At 37.0% G+C, this 21504-nt stretch overlaps 1 protein-coding gene and 2 non-coding genes across 3 annotated transcripts; 1 reads left to right on the forward strand and 2 right to left on the reverse strand.

Annotated features, from left to right (window-relative positions):
• Positions 1-6620: 6620 nt before the first annotated feature.
• Positions 6621-6694, forward strand: trnan-guu (transfer RNA asparagine (anticodon GUU)). Its single transcript has one exon. It is a non-coding gene; the product is annotated as a tRNA-Asn (tRNA).
• A 178-nt stretch (positions 6695-6872) lies between these two features.
• Positions 6873-6945, reverse strand: trnak-cuu (transfer RNA lysine (anticodon CUU)). The gene has a single exon. It is a non-coding gene; the product is annotated as a tRNA-Lys (tRNA).
• Positions 6946-8186: 1241 nt separating this feature from the next.
• On the reverse strand, positions 8187-20440 carry LOC134306496 (uncharacterized). Its single transcript, XM_062990339.1, has 10 exons — positions 20383-20440; positions 15723-15917; positions 12672-12749; positions 12178-12246; positions 11982-12038; positions 11779-11841; positions 11046-11102; positions 10720-10943; positions 10442-10601; positions 8187-8455 (listed from the first exon to the last, which is right to left on the reverse strand). The coding sequence occupies exons 2-10, from the start codon at positions 15913-15915 to the stop codon at positions 8343-8345; spliced, it is 1014 nt and encodes a 337-aa protein (XP_062846409.1). The 5' UTR covers positions 15916-15917; positions 20383-20440; the 3' UTR covers positions 8187-8342.
• Positions 20441-21504: the final 1064 nt, after the last annotated feature.

Consider the following 21504-nt stretch of genomic DNA (forward strand, 5'->3'; position numbering starts at 1 on the left):
GGATCGCTTCATCCTCCATCATTTTCCTCCACTGCTGATCGGTGAAGCTGTTATAGAAATAATAAACTCCTGCGGTGACAGTAGCGGCTCCGGCCACGAACAGCAGGGGTGCAAGTTCACCTCCCTCAGTCCAGCGGAGAGATTCCACATAAACACTTCATATTTAATATAATAAATACAGTTTTAAGAGAGAGAAAGAACACAGTGAACGCTGCGGGGGGTCTCAACACAACTGATCCTTCACCCCTCTTACTCCCCGCTTTATAGAACACCTTACTGTGACGTCACAAAGCTGCTGTTTAAATGTGAGCTCCTGAGTTTTAACTGTAATGCAGATCAGATGTTCCTAACTTACCACTACTAGAGTTATCTGCTGACTTTACTCAACTTCTGCTCATAGGTTTGCTTGATTTTCATTTGTTTTGACCTTTTATATGATTACTACTACTACTTTGATATCAAGTTTCATCATGTCACAAATTGTAATGCCAGCTTTTATTGCCATTATTCAAAGATATTATGTAACTCTGAAGTAATTTCATTATGTTCATCGTACCATAGTTAAGTATGAAAATCTAACTTGCTTTATAAAAATGTTAAGTGTACATCTATTAATACAAACATAATACTAAAATAAATGTACAAATTCATATTTGCAAAGACAAAAACGCAGTCAGACATTTTGGACTAAAATTGCTTTACTGACTTTGTTTTGTAAAACTTGAAGAACTTGCACAAACTTTACCATGAACAGAGAACTCAGTTCCCATAAACCAGTTTCACATCAAAACAAATACTGAACACTGTAAACCCTGCAGCAGTGTATTCAAACACATGCACAACGCAAACCCCTGTAGTGTCTCTGGTGAACCTTCTAATACCGTAGCGTAGCGCTGCCACCACCTTTGTTAACCCAGGAAGGTCTGGTAAATCACGATAATAACCAGGCGAATATATGGAATTATTCACACATTAGAAAACTTTATTAAGCCGATAAAAACAGCATACTGGCTTACGCCCAGAGATAAAAATGGAGTAAGACGACAACCATACGACACTAGACTTCACACTCGGACATCACAGTGAGCATACAATTCATTTCAGAACACACATGAGTCATTCTATAATTTGGGGTACATTCCATGTCCAGTGATAATAATTATATTTATTCTAACAATTTTCTTAAAAAATTTCATATTTTACCTATTAATGGAAAACATGTTGTAATATCACAAAAACATTATGTGCATCCTATGCTTCATTTAGCTTGAAATTTGTCATGATGTTCCTAAATGAACAGTTTTTGCTGTGTCTGTTTTTTAAGTTGAGGGGGCCTTGGTTTCAAAATAATGAATAAAATTATTAAGCGCATCAACATCTTTTTTTAAATTTATTTCAATAGTTTAAATACTAAAGAAAAATAATATTTTATATTTTAAATTTCTCTTTTAAATAATTTAAATATATTTATTTATTATTGTCCGCAAAAGTTCTGTCAACTATGTTACTAACAGAACTCCACTCAGCAACTCAAAAATGGTTTGTTCTAAAACTATGTGACCAGCATTACATGATATCATTGTTCTCTGTGGAGGGTATATTAAACACACTGTGGTGAATGTTCTCTTATTTTTTTACAATATTTTATCTATAATATAACATTGTCAATGAGTATATTAATTGACCGTCAACTATGTTACATACATTGTTATGGTTACAATTTGTTTAATAATTTTAATTCAAATGTATGTTCAAATTAGACATTATTCTGTTCAAGAAATGACATGTGGTCAGCCAGGCAAGGTCTACCACTGAAGTTATGGGTCAAAATAGGGAAATTGTCAACTATGTTACCTGTCAACTAAGTTACCTAGTAGTCTACATCTACTTGCCCTTTTAAATAAAATAAAAAATAATTATGTTTAAGCTTTGCAACTAGTGGATATGTTACACTAAAGGAATATATTAACTTGAACCACTGATTGTTCTATTGAGAGAGAACAATTTTTTTGTACTTTTTTGGAGATGTGAAATGTACCCCAAATTATAGAATGACCCACATATTAAAATAACACACTATCAGATCACTCATTTGCATACGGCAAGGGCAAAACATATAACACACTCTTAAGTGCACACAAACTTCATTGTACAGTCTAGCATTTCATGACTGGTAATATATTTACGAGGAAGTTATCTAAAAGGATCTATTGGGCACCGCTAATACAATTATAAAAGCTATGGGTATAAAAGAGATTAGTATGGACTATATTAAACGTATTGCACTTACCTGAGGTATATTCGCTATTAAACTAATCTACTCAGTTCATGATCATTAAGGAGATACAGAGTAATTAAACGCTAAAACTACACAAACCCCCGCTAATCATATCACTAAAAAGGAGCAGACTGACCCGATATCTGGATTCTTAAGAGTTCTGAAGCCTTGGCATTACAACCGCGACCAGCCTCAACACAGCGTCTCACGTGGTCCGGGAATCTCCCTGTGCCACCAACTCGCTCCGAGCAAGAGTTCTTCACCAGCGTCTCACAGTCTTTTCTTCTAACAGTTCTCGCTGACCCGTCGTCGACACTGCGAATCCTCCTTCATCCAGCTCCGGCACTTTCAATCAGTCTTTTAGTCGGCCGACATACCGCTCCAAACAAAGGCCCCTCACACAAAGAGTCCGATTTTTTATAGTGTCCGTGTTGCTCACCTTCAATCAGCCCAGGTTCCGCCCCCACCGTTCTACTCAGTCTCTTTTCATTTAATCAGTTCATTACACATACTGTATACTGAATAGTGCACTAGTGTATACTGTATACTTTATTCTGCACCAGTATATACTTTATACTACATACAGCAACAATACATACTGTATACTGAATAGTGCACTAGTGTATACTGTATACTTTATTCTGCACCAGTATATACTGTACACTACATACAGCAACAATACATACTGTATACTGAATAGTGCACTAGTGTATACTGTATACTTCATTCTGCACCAGTATATACTGTACACTACATACAGCAACAATACATACTGTATACTGAATAGTGCACTAGTGTATACTGTATACTTTATTCTGCACCAGTATATACTGTACACTACATACAGCAACAATACATACTGTATACTGAATAGTGCACTAGTGTATACTGTATACTTTATTCTGCACCAGTATATACTGTACACTACATACAGCAACAATACATACTGTATACTGAATAGTGCACTAGTGTATACTGTATACTTTATTCTGCACCAGTATATACTGTATACTACATACAGCAACAATACATACTGTATACTGAATAGTGCACTAGTGTATACTGTATACTACATTCTGCACCAGTATATACTGTATACTACATACAGCAACAATACATACTGTATACTAAATAGTGCACTAGTGTATACTGTATACTTTATTCTGCACCAGTATATACTGTATACTACATACAGCAACAATACATACTGTATACTGAATAGTGCACTAGTGTATACTGTATACTACATTCTGCACCAGTATATACTGTATACTACATACAGCAACAATACATACTGTATACTAAATAGTGCACTAGTGTATACTGTATACTTTATTCTGCACCAGTATATACTGTACACTACATACAGCAACAATACATACTGTATACTGAATAGTGCACTAGTGTATACTGTATACTTTATTCTGCACCAGTATATACTGTATACTACATACAGCAACAATACATACTGTATACTGAATAGTGCACTAGTGTATACTGTATACTTTATTCTGCACCAGTATATACTGTATACTACATACAGCAACAATACATACTGTATACTGAATAGTGCACCAGTATATACTGTATACTACATTCTGCACCAGTATATACTGTATACTACATACAGCAACAATACATACTGTATACTGAATAGTGCACTAGTGTATACTGTATACTTTATTCTGCACCAGTATATACTGTATACTACATACAGCAACAATACATACTGTATACTGAATAGTGCACCAGTATATACTGTATACTACATTCTGCACCAGTATATACTGTATACTACATACAGCAACAATACATACTGTATACTAAATAGTGCACTAGTGTATACTGTATACTTTATTCTGCACCAGTATATACTGTACACTACATACAGCAACAATACATACTGTATACTGAATAGTGCACTAGTGTATACTGTATACTTTATTCTGCACCAGTATATACTGTATACTACATACAGCAACAATACATACTGTATACTGAATAGTGCACTAGTGTATACTGTATACTTTATTCTGCACCAGTATATACTGTATACTACATACAGCAACAATACATACTGTATACTGAATAGTGCACCAGTATATACTGTATACTACATTCTGCACCAGTATATACTGTATACTACATACAGCAACAATACATACTGGATACTGAATAGTGCACTAGTGTATACTGTATACTTTATTCTGCACCAGTATATACTGTATACTACATACAGCAACAATACATACTGTATACTGAATAGTGCACCAGTATATACTGTATACTACATTCTGCACCAGTATATACTGTATACTACATACAGCAACAATACATACTGTATACTGAATAGTGCACTAGTGTATACTGTATACTTTATTCTGCACCAGTATATACTGTATACTACATACAGCAACAATACATACTGTATACTGAATAGTGCACTAGTGTATACTGTATACTTTGTTCTGCACCAGTATATACTGTATACTACATACAGCAAAAATACATACTGTATACTGAATAGTGCACCAGTATATACCGTATATACAGTATATACAGCAACAATACATACTATATACTGAATAGTGCACCAGTATATACCGTACACTACATACAGCAACAGTAAATACTGTATACTGAATAGTGCACCAGTATAACCTAAACATAAAAAAATTAAATTATTAAATTATCTAGGGGCATTTTGGCACCTACACTTATCTGTCACTTATCTAATCTTCTTCTTGCATTCATCCTCCATTCATCTAACAGCGCAGCCCTACATTACAGTAGATCAGATGGGTTCTACCATCTGAGGGAATTCTCCCCTCCCAAATGTTTAAGTTGGTTTGGCCCACGAGGCGTCTTTTCTGGAGCCGGTAAAAGTAAATAAAGCAACAGAATATCGCAACCATCAGTCGGTGGTGATGGAGGGCAGGGAGAGGCCAGGTGAAGCCGAAAAGGCCAGGTTAAAAAAAATAAATCTGCCAAACGAACAGACCTGTTTTCCAGAGGACAGACCCCAGTTGCAGCCGGTAAAGAGAGATATGGAAATAATTTTGTACTGTCACTGTAAGGCTATTGCGCAACATTTGCAATGTCAACTTAGCGTAATTTATTTTGTAGAACCCGATACACACCATTAATGACAAATATCCAGCTTCAAGCTGAAAATAATAAACATAATTTGAAGTGTAATGTATTAAATAGCCTAACTCATTAATGGAATGATTTTATTTCGACGCTACTGTACTGATGATCCTGAGGAGGGTAGAGGATAGTCTAACAGTTATTTAAACTAAGATAGTTATCTGTAATGTAAAATATAACATAGAGAATATACATGATATATGTTAAATTGTTTAGACATTCAGAAAGATGTCAGCACGATAGCCTAATTTATATTAGCCTAAAGCCTAAATCAATTTTACACCATCATAATATAGGCTAAATTGTTTAAAAAAAAAATAAATAAAATAGAAAAACTTCAAGCATGTTATGTTATTCAGCAGAATAGGCTAACCCTTAATGAAATTGGGCATGAAACTCCCGGGCTGAAGAAGGGGCCCACTCCGGCCCTGGTGAAGTTCAACATGTTGTACAGACATCGTCTCACCTAGTGGTGCTAGAAATAAATCACAGCTTGTTACTTGGGTACAGATTTTATAATATATAAAAATTAAAGAGTGTTTATGACTTTTCTGTCCCAAGTGTTTTTGTAACGTGTTGTAGACCTGCAGTGGCGACTGTTTTTGGTATACAGGAAAGAAAAGGCCGAAAGTAGGTGATAAAGTGTTATTTGGCAACCCAGCACTGTGTAAATATTGGACAGAACACATGATGGGTTATTTTAACTTGTTGGGTTGTGCAGTTTAACCATTGTGCTGAGCTGTGAGGTTCTTTTTTACCATGGATCAACTATGTAACTTTACTTTATTTAAATGAGAGGTTTACATTGCTGTGTTCAGGATTTCCTCTTAAGTGATATTTAATGTTAATAGATGTTCTGATCTAAAAGATGCTGCTGCCTTTGACCTTTAAAACTGAGAAGTGATTTGTGAGATAATTAAAATAAGTGAAATGTTTATTTTGTACTTTGGTTTTTTATTATTTGTACAAACATTTGTTTTATGCAACTTTAAACCTGTAATAAAAGATGAAAAATTTAAATGTGTCTTTATTTTCTTTAACTGAGCTAAAGCTTTTAACAGGGACAAAAATGACAGTTTGTGTAGCAGGGCTGGACACGTAAAGTAAAATGTTATACTGATTATTAGCATGAAATAAACATTAGCAAGTCACGTGACTCGTGTGTATCGTCATGTGAAAGAGCTGCGCGTGTGTCTCTGTGGCGCAATCGGTTAGCGCGTTCGGCTGTTAACCGAAAGGTTGGTGGTTCGAGTCCACCCAGGGACGAGTGTCTTTTATCAACCTGCCTGTTGATCAAACAGATATGAGACACAACAACAATGTGTAGTCCCACAGAATAGTGGAAATAAGTAACTGAAAACATCCAGTAAACAACAGTCCAAATAGCCACCTGATAAGTCACTGGAGGCTGTCCTGGTTTCTGTAGATGTTAAATGAAGATACTCGCCCAACGTGGGGCTCGAACCCACGACCCTGAGATTAAGAGTCTCATGCTCTACCGACTGAGCTAGCCGGGCTTAAGCAGCAGGTCAGCTTAAGCTCATCGGTCAGATCATCAGAGAGATGTAGGTTTAATTCACTAACATCACGACCAGATTAAGAACTAATTCACAGTTTACAAACAAACACAATTCAGAACAAGTAACAGAAACAGACACAGACTTACTGTCACTTTTAAACACAATTACTGATCCCGCTCCATTATGCTTTACACCTCAGTGTATATTATCTGGAAACAGATGCTCTTCATATAGAAATATGTTTTACATTTGCTTGATGGTAATAACTCTTAGTGAAATCTTAATGAACAATTAAAACATCAATTCAGGTTGTTTTTAGTTCAACTGAAAAAATATTAACATTAGCTCAACTTCCTAAAACCCAGAATCTACATGTATAAATCCTACATTCATTCCACAAAGTTCACAAACTACATGATTTAATGAGTGAAAACTTGATGTTTGGAGCCTCTCTGGTGTGCAGGCTGGTACTGTGTATCAGCACTACTTACTGTGTGCAGGACCTGAGTCGTATCTGCTCCACTCACTGGTTGGTGACATTAAACTCAGTCAAGAACTTTAAGAAATATATAGTTTAGATAGTTCACACATATAAGAACCCACAAAACCTCTTAGATGTGTATTAAGAAAGTCTGTTTCAGCTGTTGAATTGGGTCAGTGTAGAATTATGTATAAAGATCTAAAGAGAGAATAGCTGTACTGGCTGGTTAGCTCAGTTGGTTAGAGTGTGGTGCTAATAAAGCCAAGGTTGTGGGTTCGATCCCCGTACGGGCCACACCCACTTTTGGACTTAAACTAACAAACAAGTGATCCTTCTCTAACTAGCAGGTACTACCCAGACAGCACAAATACGTCGCTGCTACGTCGCTGCTCCCTACTTAGAATGGTTGGCGTTACATAGTATTTATGTCGTTTGCACATTGGCACTACGTAGCTTTGATGAAAATGCGCCCTTAAAACGACGCTGATCTGGTGTATCCGCGACGTATTTTCCGACATACCTACGTCCAGCTTCCCCTTCTACGACTTTCATCCGATGTCTCCGCGATGTATTTTCCAAACTCCCTTTCGGCGACATGAATTCTGTACTACTTCTATCACAGTCTTGTTTTATTGTTTTATTTTTATTTTGTGTTTTGTCTTTTAGCAAAACTGAGTTCAAATTATGAAAGGTTTAACAATAAACTTTTATTAGGAATTAAAAATTTTAAAAAATTGCAAAATTATGTAAAACATTTGATATAAAATGTTTCTTATTTTAACATACACATATAAATATATAATAACTTACATACTACTAAGTTAGCCTTAACTTTTAAAAAACAGAACATATTTACAAGTATTTATATATACATAAACTATTATATATATAAAACATAAAATAAATGTAAAAACTATCGCTGCCTTTTTCTGAGCCTGTCACTGGAAAGGCGAAGCCACTCTTTAATTATCTTCTCAGCTTCAGCCTCATTTGGAGTGGGGAGCAGCGGGTTTCTCATTGCTGATACTGAAAAAAAAATCGGATTACAAAAAGAGTAGGTATATGTAGCTGTAACATTAGACATGAGTAATAGAATAAATAGTCTTGCTGTATTAAATGAAATTTTATTCATCCCAATGACTCAGTTTCTTTTTTTTTTCTCCAGTGAACAATTTAAGACAATGTACAATACAAAAATATGAAATATAACAACCCATTCAACTAATTAGCACATGGAGGGCAGTATGCAAGTGCACAGCCTTTGCAGAAATATTTCTTACACCTGCAGCACACAGTATGTGTTTTACAGTCCTTCTTTTGAGGGCAGAACTGACATCTCTTCCTCTTACTTGCCCTAGCTGGGGAAGTGGCTGTGGTAGCTGGATCCTCAGGTTGATCAGGGGCTCCTGCACTCTGAATAGCTTTCACAACTGCTGCTGAGGCTTCTGTGTGGGGGACATGCTTCCTTCTTTCAATGAGTGGAGTTACAAGTGCCTTTCCTAGCTGCTCCAGGAACACCCTCCTCTTGTTCTGCTTACGAGACATCCAGGTCGGGTTGATCTCTCTCCAAATCACAAAGGCATTGTAGGAGGAAACATCAATGATGTTGTGGAAGATGACCAGGGGCCAGCGGGCAGTCATTCTTCTGCAGCTATCTGTTCCAATCACCTTATCTAGGTTGTCCACACCTCCTTTGTTGCGGTTGTAGTCTAGGATGATGATTGACTTCCTGTCCTCACGATCGCTAATGTCACCATCTGCGTGCAGTGTGCTCAGAAGAACTACATTCTTGTTTTTCTTTGGGAGGTAGGAAACTGGAGTGGTGGTGGGCGTGAAGGCAAACTTTGAGGAGAAGACCTTTCTCTCCTTTGACGCAAGCAGTGCAGGTGGGAGCTCAGGCTTGTTCTTTCGAACTGCACCAACCATGGTGATCTTCCTCTTCAGGAGCTGCAGTCCGAGTTCATAAGAGGTGAAGAAATTGTCACATGTCACATTGTGACCCCTCAGTCCCTCTGTCACATCAAGCACAACGTTTTGTTCTGCATGCCTGCCGTGTTGGTCATATGCTGCTGAGGACCATGTTATTTTGCCATTTTTTGAAAGGAAAGTGTCTCTTTTAGCTTCAGGGTTTTCTTCTTCTTCTGAAGATGATTCATCATGCTCTGGGTTGTATTCCTCCCCATCTTCTTCTTCGGATACATGCTCCACTTCCTCTTCTGAATCAGAGTTGTCTTGCTGGACATCTGAGAAAATCAGCTCTACAGCCTCTTCAACGCTATAACGCACACTCATGGCTTCAGTACAGACAGAATTCTGGGTCCTGTTATCTGCAGCACCTTTATAACCTCTGGAAATAAACAGGTGGTCTTCTGAAGTCTGCGAGAACACCACCTGATTACTTCTGCTACTGATTGATCTGAGACACAACTAAAACATTGTAACATTCTGTGGGTTGTAAATAACTCTGTGACCTTGATTTCAACTCTATTTGCCTCACGGGTCATTTTGACCCGAAGACCACCTTTGTACCTTTTCTCTACCTTTGTCTTCACCTTGTCTTTTTTTGTATTGCTTTCTTGATGTGAATATATTTCACTGTTTCTCTGTGGCCTTCTATCATAAAGATTTCTTACAATGTCTTTAGTGGATTTTTGGGGGGGTTTTAACACAGTGGCGGGTCATTTTGACCCGAGGACAACAGGAGGGTTAATGCCATTAGACTGCAATAGCTTGTCATCTTTTGATAGAGCTATGAATTTTTGGCATATTAAACAATTCCACATGAGAATGGTAAGGCATTCATCTAGGATTAAAGACTACAGCCTATACACCATATAAAGACTACTGTACTCTGTTAATCAATGGAAGATCACAAAAATATCCATCCAGCAATGATCCTGTGGTTAGAAAATGACTACTGATTATGGTCTAGTGGACTAGAAGGTGCACAAACAAGATATCTTAAGTCAATATACAGAACTAAAAATTGTTGACAAAAATGTTTATACTTACAGACAATTGTGTCTTTCAGGTGTGTGTTTTTGATGGCCGTTTTCTCTCCTCTGCCACACCAGTTCAACTGCACAGCTAGTTGAGGAGCAAACACTTTGCCACAAATCCGCCACACTGTTTTTTTAAGTGTTTGCCCCCCAACCAGTGACAGTTTTGACACCTGAAGTTGACAAAAATATTCGGTAAGTAATGTACATGCAATGTACAATATATATATATATATACTGTATATATATATATATATATAGTGTGTGTGTGTGTAAGGTACAGTAAATTACCAATTTTTGCTTGAAGATCTTGTTTTGAAGATGGACTTCAAAGTCATTCAAGGCCTGAATGCTTTCCAGTGGAAGTCCATCTTCTTCCTCTTTATCTGCTGGTGCAGGTGGCATCTTCAGGCTGCTGTTACCCAAAAAGGGGCCTCTTTGGGTAATAACAGAAGTGAGATGCTGGACCTGGAGCTGCAGTTCCCCCAGCATCTCTAAGATGGCCCTCTCTGCTGCTGGGAAGTCACATAATAATATAATGGTTATTCACACATCTTTATTAGATCAATAAATAAGACAATTAAGAATTTTATAAAATAGAATTTACTTAAACTTACGTGTGCATTGACCCGGAACTAGTCGGCCTGTAGGCAGACGGACTCTAGGTGCGTTAGCTATTAACACCAAGGACAGTATATTGGTCTACTCATAAGTATTTAAGTATAACAATAATAAGTGAGGTTAACTGTCATGTCCCTGTAAGAGTTTTTTTTTATTTATGGTACTTTTCCTCCCGCTACTGGTGTTTTAGAGTGATTTATTGTTTTCTTGTGTAATTCCAGCCTTTGTGTTGATTGGTTAGTTTGTTCACATGACATGGTCAGGTTATAGTTCATGGTGTGATCAGGAAAACCATTAGAGGTTACATGCCATGTGGTCAGCTTACAGCTCCAGTTCTTGTTTCTATCCATTCTGTTGTTTGTGCCTTGAAAAGCATCGCTTGTAAGTTACATTTATGTTTACATTTAATATAATATTAGTGTAATGCTATAAATATGTTACATTTAAGTATTTACTTCTGTATTTACATTTACATGGAAATGTTATTTGCATATACTTTGTATATGGTATTTCTAACCAGTGCTTTCCTTCTGTATTATTTCAGTTTTACAAATTGTTTCTTGAAAAACGAAGACCACAGTAAAGAACATTTAACTTTACTCCAGCTTCTGACTTTTTCTTGGCACTGTGTTAGCTATCTGTCAATTTGTGTACAGACACACACACTGAGGACAGAATATTAACCACAAATATAAAGTCACTGTAATTTGTGCAGTGCTGTTATCTTACCTGGTCCTGCTGACAGAATGTCACAGTGGCTTTCCAAACCAACACTTTGATTGTCTTCTGTCACTTAAGGAGAAAGGTAAGCACTTGGTAAGATTTAAGTTTGTCTTCTTAAACATGCTGAAGATCTATAGTGAAATTTTCTATTAAATTATTAAGAAACATTTTAGTTAATTGTAATGTTAATGACTGTAGAGAAACCTTACTTTGTTCTGTGATGGTGGACTGTCCATCTTGACTGAGCAATTGGATTTGTGACATCACTGAAAGCAAATAATTATGCATGGGTGATTAAACTTTTTATGAATTTGTAAGGTTATGTATATTTCTCTATTTGTTTTGATAAATACTTATCAAGCAGGGGGTTTCTATGAATAGCATATATGACAAATGTGATTTTACTCTGCTGTGTTGGTTCAGTGAACCAAGCATCCTGAATTCTTCCCTGATAGGACCGGGCCTTTGACATCACTGAAAAAAAGAAATAGGTATGTACTATATTCATAATTTAAATTTGTTATTCTAAGTTTGTTTTATTGTGGACTGAAATTAAAACTGCACTTCAGAACTTTTATTAGTTGGACAGGATAAAAGGAAAAAAATACTGTAAGCTCTCTTAAATCTAGTCATTTCCACAGCATGAAACATTTTTGTTCCATTGCTTAATTGAATTTATTTAAATATGTTAAACTTGTTTTATTAATTAGTAGGAGAATATCTCAGTTTCAACATTTGATATGTTTTCTTGGTACTATTTTCAATTAAAAATACAATGTAAATAATTTGCACATCATTGTATTCTGTTATTATTTATATGTTGCCCAGCATCCCAACTTTTTTGGAAAGTGTTGTAATGTTTTTATATATTTAATTTCTTCATTTTCAATGAACTTTACCTTGTCTAGATTCTGGGAAGGAGGTTTCATCCGAGTATCCCTGAACATTTGTCTGGAAGCACTCATCCTGTGACATCACTAAAAAATCATAATTTGGTAAGTACACTGTCCATTTTAAAAACCTGCTTTTTTCAATATGCGTTTATGCGTGATGTTTGAAATACTAAGCTTCTATAAATATGATGGAACTGAAAAAAAATGATTGTATTTTTCTCTGGGCATTGGTTATATTATTATAGACTAGCTTTGCACTGCTTAGTCCTGAAACAGTTTAACAAACACATTCTTAACAGTATCTAACTAATTATAGTGAATATTAACAATCTTCAGTATGAGATTTCTAATAAACGCCCAGTAATACTTGTGGAAATGTGAAATATCATAAGCTTTAAAGCCAGTGTTGTGTTTTAAAGATTTGCCAGGCTTTTCCCAGTCTTTCAAACTATATTTTATTCAGGCAATGGAATGAAAAGATTTAAGTCTTCTGAGCTATTGTGTTTCCTAAAATTTAAGGGGCCCTATAAGGTGGTATAAGTATATAAACAAGATTCAAAATGTATTTTTATTATTATTTTATCAAAATAAGGCTGAGGGTCTTTTTTTTTTTTTTTTTTTTTGGTGATGTCACAAAAATGCCAGGCGCATGTATGTATCTGTTCAGCCTTCAGCCATTTAGACCCATCTAGTCCAGCTCAAGTTGCAAATAGTCAGGTTAAAATCAGAAGTTTTGGCACTTATTGTGGTCTGGACCATTCAGGTGTGTGTAAACACAATACCAAGTAGGAAAGACATCAACAATGATCTTAGACAAAGAATTGTTCCTGCTGATTATTCTGGGAAGGGTTATAAATCCATTTCTAAATCTGAAGTTCATCGTTCTACAGTAAGAAAGATCATTTACAAGTGGAAAACATTCAAGGCAGCTTCCCAGTAGTAGACGTCCCTGCAAGTTCACCACGAGATCAGACTGTGCAATGCTCTGAGAAATTGCAAAACATCCAAGAGCTTCATCTAAGACTCTACAGGCTTCGGTTAGCATGTTAAATGTTCAATTTAATGACTGTTCAACTAAAACAAAAAGACTGAACAAGTTTGGCCTGCTGGAAGGGTTTCTGAAAGAAAATGTTCTCTCTTTAAAATGAACATGACAAAACAGATTAAGTTTGCAAAGTTGCATCTGAAATAAACCACAAGATTTCTGGAACAATGTCCTGTGGACAGACGAAACCAAAATTGAGATATTTGGCCAAAATTCACAACGGCACATCTGACAAAAAACAAACACAGCATATCAGCACAAACACCCCATACAAACTGTCAATCATGGTGGTGAAGGGGTGACGATTAGGGGTTTGTGTTACAGTCACAGGATCTGGACAGATTACAGCCGTTGAGTCGACCATGAACTCCTCTTGAAACCAAAGTATTCTAGAATTAAATTTGAGATCATTTACAAATGAATGGACACAAACCTCAGTGAACTGAAGTAATGTTGTAAAGAAGAGTGGAGTAAAATTCCTCCAGAACGATGTTAGAGACTGATAAAGTCATACAGAAAACCATTACTACAACTTATTACTAATAAATGAGATTCTACATGCTATTCATTCATGGGGTGTACTTATTTTTTCACATACTGCTTTTTCTATTTTGGTCTAGTGTTTTTATACAAATGAATGAATGAGTGTAATTTATTATGCATTGTTGTTTATCTGAGACTGTATTTATATAATTTTAAGACCTGATAAGAAATAGATGGTTTTTATTATGTCTGAATACACAAAACCATAGAATTCAAAGAGGGTGTACTTACTTTTTCACATGACTGTACATACAGTACAGACCAAAAGTTTGGACACACCTTCTCATTCAAAGATTGTTCTTTTTTTTCATGACTATGAAAATGGTAGATTCACACTGAAGGCATCAAAACTATGAATTAACACATGTGGAATTATATACTTAACAAAAAAGTGTGAAACAACTGAAAATATGTTTTATATTCTAGTAGCCACCTTTTGCTTTGATTACTGCTTTGCAGTAGAGTACATCCGTCCACCTTTTCTGTGCCGCACAAAGACACGGTGGTTGGAACCAAAGATCTCAAATTTGGACTGATCAGACCAAAGCACAGATTTTCACTGGTCTAATGTCCATTCCTTGTGTTCTTTAGCCCAAACAAGTCTCTTCTGCTTGTTGCCTGTCCTTAGCAGAGGTTTCCTAACAGCTATTTTACCATGAAGGCCTGATGCACACAGTCTCCTCTTAACCGTTGTTCTAGAGATGTGTCTGCTGCTACAACTCTGTGTGGCATTTACCTGGTCTCTAATCTGAGCTGCTGTTAACCTGCGATTCGTATGAGCTTATCCTCCGCAGCAGAGGTGACTCTTGGTCTTCCTTTCCTGGGGCGGTCCTCATGTAAGCCAGTTTCTTTGTAGCGCTTGATGGTTTTTGCGACTGCACTTGGGGACACTTTCAAAATTTTCCCAATTTTTCGGACTGACTGATCTTCAGTTCTTAAAGTAATGATGGCCACTCATTTTTCTTTACTTAGCTGCTTTTTTTCTTGCCATAATACAAATTCTAACAGTCTATTCAGTAGGACTATCAGCTGTGTATCCACCTGACTTCTGCACAACACAACTGATGGTCCCAACCCCATTTATAAGGCAAGAAATACCACTTATTAAACCTGACAGGGGACACCTGAGAAGTGAAAACCATTTCAGGTGACTACCTCTTAAAGCTCATCAAGAGAATGGCAAGAGTGTGCGAAGCAGTAATCAAAGCAACAGGTGGCTACTTTGAAGAACCGAGAATATAAAACATATTTTCAGTTGTTTCACACTTTTTTGTTAAGTATATAATTCCACATGTGTTAATTCATAGTTTTGATGCCTTCAGTGTGAATCTACAATTTTCATATTCATGAAAATAAGTCATGAACTCTTTGAATGAGAAGGGTGTGTCCAAACTTTTGGTCTATACTGTATAATGTACATAATATAGATAATGTTTATCTAATCAATATTCTTATACATTTTAGATTACCTGAGCTGTAAAGGATACGAGCTTGGTGCTGTGTCCATCCTCTGCTCACATTTGGGACCTCACTGCCTCGGATACTTTTTAGAAGTTTGGCTTTGACTGTGTATGGAGGCCACCATGATATGCCCTCATGGTACCACTCTGCTGCCACCGGGCTTGTTGTTCCCTCATCCACAAATTCAACCAGTAGGTACATTCCTATCATACAGGGATCTATCATGCTACTCATATGTCATGAAAACTATAAAAAAAAATAAACTTGATTATGAAGAAGAAAATTTAAAAAAAACTCAGTGGGGATGAAAAGGGAGGTTCTGGTAGCAAATTACTCATGAACTGGTATGCAGAAGGGGAAAAGATACAAATTTCATCTTATATGGCAAAACAAATGCCTTCTGTTGAACTTCTGAAAATTTGCAATATTCAGTGGCCCCTGAGACCTTGTCTATTAAGTAGATGCCAAGTGTGGCTGAGGAAAGAGGGTATTCGAAGAATGATTCCTGTTCGAGAAAACAGCAGTATGCAATGTAGACCTCATTTCCATGGGAGAAAATATTTTTCACTCTGGCAACTTTGTTGTTGATGTAAATAAAGCTGTTGGCTTCATCTAATCTCAATGAGAAACTCTGTGTCCTCAGTTCGCGATACTGACTGGCTGTTTGGATGGACCTGGGAAGTGGACCACATGCATGAACTTTGTATAATCCCATTCTTTTCCTATTTCGATTCAGTTTTTTGGGCCTCTCTGACAGTCTTCTAATGACCTGACTGAGTGGGAAGCCAGGTTTTCTAATTAGCTTTTTAATCTGGTGAAGGAAAGATTCAAATTTAAATGCACTGAAATTATCGAGTGCACCATGTATTTTTACATCTTGTGCCAAGTGAACAAGGTTGTGTACATTGTAAGACATGAACTTTTCCCCATAGAGCTCTTGAAAGTGTTTCACAAATAAAACCAAAATGTCATTAGCATACTCAAGATGGTCTCGGAGTAGCTGTTTGCTGGATAAAATGAACACTCCCACAAAAAGTAGAAGAAAGTTTTGGTATGCTGTTGTAATGAGTGTGCTATTTAAAAGAACAGGCCCACTGTACAACAAAAACTGCCGGAACTCAGTAGCTTTCCACCTGTCTAACTCTCTTACAGACCTTGGTTTTCGCGAGAATTCCAAGGGAACATTTTTACGGATTTGCTGAAGTCTGCTTGAAAGGTTGTCAACAGTAGAGGCAGGCAGTCTGCAGGACAAAGGACCCCGTAGCCACAACAAAAGGAGCCTGTGCATAACACCAAGGCACACAAGGTGCATATAGTCTAATGGAAAGCCTGTTACCATTTTCAGTGATGTTCTTTGCAGTGGTGTGGGACCATGATGATGTTCTTCATCTATTTGAGCCCTGAATGACTCATCTGTTCTCAGTAAAGCATCAATTTCAGGAAAAACAACTCGATTCTCAATATACTTCCCCTCTTGGGTACATTTCCCACAGCCACTATAGCCAGAGTGACCTTTTATGTTTTTCACAAAGGCACATGCCGGAGCATCACAAACTACTGTGCACAGCCTTAAGTACAGGAAATCTCCTTTGTAATTAAATCCTTTTTCCAGATTAGAAATGTCTGACACAAAATCTTCTAGGAAGGCATCCAGGGATCCTGGTTTTTGGTTGCCACAAAACAAACCTATTATGACTGGATCATGTTTTGGAAGATTTTCAATCATTCCTAGAATTGGCCAAAACTGTGTGGTGGAACTCTTGAATAAAGGTAAACCATCAATATTGACCTGGAGGTTCAGAAGGTGTGTTTCTTTTATGACATGCTTGTGTTCTTCTAAGAGATGTGTAATAGCTTCAAGCACACCAAAATGGTAATACTGTCCCCCAGCAATATCTTTGCAGGTCATTTTTGTAGAACGAACAGTTCCAAGCAATGTTCTTGCATCATGAGGGAGTTTTGGGTGGTAATCTGCCAGGATCTTTAGGAGACTGTTTAAAGCAGAATGTGTAACATTTTGCTCAACAGCCCATGATGCCAGTCTACTATGCAGAGAGGCTTGGACTTCTGAATCTGAGTCTGTGTCTGATTCTGTTTCTGTGAGTTCAAAGGCATCAAAAAATTCCTCGTTGTCCTCATTGGACAAACAGTCTTCAATTTCCTCAGTATTTTGTTCCTGCCTTTGATATGGACTCCCACAGCCCAGTTCATTTACGTAGACAGAAATTAATTGTTCATTAACTCTGGCTTTGGATTTTCTTCTTATTGTCCAATATGAGGGTGTTGTGAAAGCCAAACTGCGAATTTAAAAAGACCAAACATGAAACATAAAATAAATGTTTTAAACAGTCTTCTGTTCCATCTTGACAATGGTTACTTACTGGATGCAGATGAAAAACTTCACAGGATAATCACAGAATTGGAAATCTGTTTTAAGAGAAATATATTAATTATAACAAAAACTATAGTATTACTTATGTCATGCTCCGTTACTGTAGAACATAATTGTAGAACTTCACTATTTAAGTTATAACTCAAGTATTTCAAGAACAGAGTCATAATATTTCAAGATTAAAATAATTATTTTAAGATTAAACTTAAAATTTTGAGAATGTGAAATCACTGTGGACTACCCAACAGCATTTTATGGTAGTGTGTGAGGCACAGGGAAACATTCTACTAAAAGGCTCAGGTATTGAATCCGCAAAAGAACTGGATTCTAAAATAAATTACACATCATTTACTGATGTTTAATCACAAACCTGACCGAGGAAAGTGTTAGTAATATTATCAGAAAACCCCAATGCAGCCCTAAAGATGGTCATGTGTTTTTACTGTTAGAATTTGGATTCTGGTAGTCCAATGATGCTCTAAATATTACACATTTATTCTCAAACTATTACAACTTTAATCTCAAAATAATTATGACTTTGATCTCATTACGATTTTAAACTTTACATTTTTTGGTCACCATCATAAATATGACTTTAGTATTAAATATTTTGATAATCTTGGAGGTAGAGCTTAATCACAAAATATTATGTCTTTCTTGATATCTTTTATTTTGACCCTAACTGACCCTAAAACACTATTTCAATAAACTTCTTCAGTTTGTAAGTTTTGTTTGTTGTAATGGGATTGATGGCAGACGTGGGTGTGGTTAGACCTGTAGCCCCCCTAAAAAGTGAGAAAAAGAAAGACGTGTCTGTTATATTTAGGGTGGACAATGTGTATTTAACTGTTGTGGATAACATACTAGTCATAATTATTTTATTCACTTGGGCCAATCCATTAAATTATTCTGGAGCATTTTCTGAATGTGCAATGTGTTCCCAAAACATTTTAAATAGTCTCTAACAAAACATAAAGATTTGATTTGTTTTATCTGTGATGAACAAGTAAACGTAGATTTATTGTAAGAGGTTTTGCCCAGGTGGGATTCCACAGCGCTTCTTCAGATATAGGCGCGCATATTTTCTAAGCTCCAGCGCATCTGTTACTGATTGACCCGCTCTCCCTCACCAAAGCTCACTAAGTGTGAGTGATCTTGGCTAATCGCCTCTCTTTGTCTTCCTCCAAGTCCCTGTGTCAATCACTTCTTCTGACCCAGAGTTGTAAGCGAATCCCTGGCCAGAGCGCACTGCACATAACAATATTGCATCTCAATTTTTTTTACCCTTTTAATTAAATCACAAAATACAATATCTATTAAAATGTAAAAAATATTCGAACATTTTATATTATTTACATATTTAATTTGCATATGGGACATGAATTTAGTCCCGCCCTCAGCTCGCTGGTCCGATCGGCGTAATTTGGTGATTGGTGGTTCTGGATGTCAGTCAGATCTTTCTCTGAAAGTAGGCGCTTCTGGTCTGCAGTGAGCTGTAAACACTTAGTCCACGTGTGGGAGCAGAACGGGGGATGGTCGTGGATTTGTCCTCCTCTGTTATCAGATGAGGCGAGTCGTTCATGTTGTTGAACTTTATAAAGTAGTGGCACGTAATTAAGCTTTAAGAAATGTCGGTAATGTGTTAAGTTCTTGTTTAAATGGTAATTGTCCAGTATATGTCAGTGATATTGTGCTGAACGTGAGCAGCCCAGCTGTTTAGCCTGTTGGAGTCAGACACGTTGGACATTTAGTTTAAAGTGTGTGTTTAAACTGTGCCTAATGTTTTACTACTGAACATCTTAGAGCTTAAGAGAATTTACAGTGTTCCGTTTTGTTGGTGCTCGATGGTCAACTAATAAATCACGACTCTGAGTCGACTCAATGTTAACCACGGCACCACGCATCGCGGACCAAAGCGGGATCCACGATTCCGTTACACTTTACAATAACAACAGTAATCGGCGTAGAGGAATCGACTCCTCTGGCGATCGGTGTAGAGGAATCAACTCCTCTGAATTATATATTTCGAGAATTAATAAAATATTAAACGTTTAATAATGTTGTTCCTCTCAAACTGAAAATGAAAAATATTGTTTGGTATTTTATTTACCACAACAATCCATCTGTGTTAGCCTCAAAGCTAACTCAAGTTAACCTGGTTAATCTAAAAATATTTATTTTATTCTGATTAATATACCGGTATATTATATTGTTTTGTCACCCATTATAACATATTAATTTTTCATATCTTGTGTTTTATTTTATTTATTTCTTACCTCTAAACTCTGCTCTGGTAAACTCCTTAAAGCCAGAAATAACGAACTGAGGGTTAAAAACGGCTTTTTATACCCTCAAACTGCGCGAGACTGCTAGCGCGTGCAGTCACTTTCACACTTTCCCGCCGCCCTCCTCAGGGTGTTCAGTCTAGTAAATACAGGTCCTTCTAAAAAAATTAGCATATTGTGATAAAGTTCATTATTTTCCATAATGTAATGATAAAAAATAAACTTTCATATATTTTAGATTAATTGCACACCAACTGAAATATTTCAGGTCTTTTATTGTTTTAATACTGATGATTTTGGCATACAGCTCATGAAAACCCAAAATTCCTATCTCAAAAAATTAGCATATCATGAAAAGGTTCTCTAAACGAGCTATTAACCTAATCATCTGAATCAACGAATTAACTCTAAACACCTGCAAAAGATTCCTGAGGCTTTTAAAAACTCCCAGCCTGGTTCATTACTCAAAACTGCAATCATGGGTAAGACTGCCGACCTGACTGCTGTCCAGAAGGCCATCATTGACACCCTCAAGCAAGAGGGTAAGACACAGAAAGAAATTTCTGAACGAATAGGCTGTTCCCAGAGTGCTGTATCAAGGCACCTCAGTGGGAAGTCTGTGGGAAGGAAAAAGTGTGGCAGAAAACGCTGCACAACGAGAAGAGGTGACCGGACCCTGAGGAAGATTGTGGAGAAGGGCCGATTCCAGACCTTGGGGGACCTGCGGAAGCAGTGGACTGAGTCTGGAGTAGAAACATCCAGAGCCACCGTGCACAGGCGTGTGCAGGAAATGGGCTACAGGTGCCGCATTCCCCAGGTCAAGCCACTTTTGAACCAGAAACAGCGGCAGAAGCGCCTGACCTGGGCTACAGAGAAGCAGCACTGGACTGTTGCTCAGTGGTCCAAAGTACTGTTTTCGGAAATCAAGGTGCCAGAGTCTGGAGGAAGACTGGGGAGAAGGAAATGCCAAAATGCCTGAAGTCCAGTGTCAAGTACCCACAGTCAGTGATGGTCTGGGGTGCCATGTCAGCTGCTGGTGTTGGTCCACTGTGTTTTATCAAGGGCAGGGTCAATGCAGCTAGCTATCAGGAGATTTTGGAGCACTTCATGCTT

This window comes from Trichomycterus rosablanca, unplaced genomic scaffold, assembly GCF_030014385.1.
Source record: "Trichomycterus rosablanca isolate fTriRos1 unplaced genomic scaffold, fTriRos1.hap1 scaffold_195, whole genome shotgun sequence".
Taxonomy (NCBI): domain Eukaryota; kingdom Metazoa; phylum Chordata; class Actinopteri; order Siluriformes; family Trichomycteridae; genus Trichomycterus; species Trichomycterus rosablanca.

What these genes read in the sequence shown, in the direction of transcription:
- LOC134306496 (XM_062990339.1), bottom strand. Translation starts at nt 15,915, where the DNA reads ATGTACCTACTGGTTGAATTTGTGGATGAGGGAACAACAAGCCCGGTG. An exon ending in TCGTATCCTTTACAGCTCAG is followed by an intron (nt 12,750 to 15,722) that starts GTAATCTAAAAT and finishes ATGATTTTTTAG; the next exon opens with TGATGTCACAGGATGAGTGC. An exon ending in AGTTCCGGGTCAATGCACAC is followed by an intron (nt 10,944 to 11,045) that starts GTAAGTTTAAGT and finishes GTGACTTCCCAG; the next exon opens with CAGCAGAGAGGGCCATCTTA.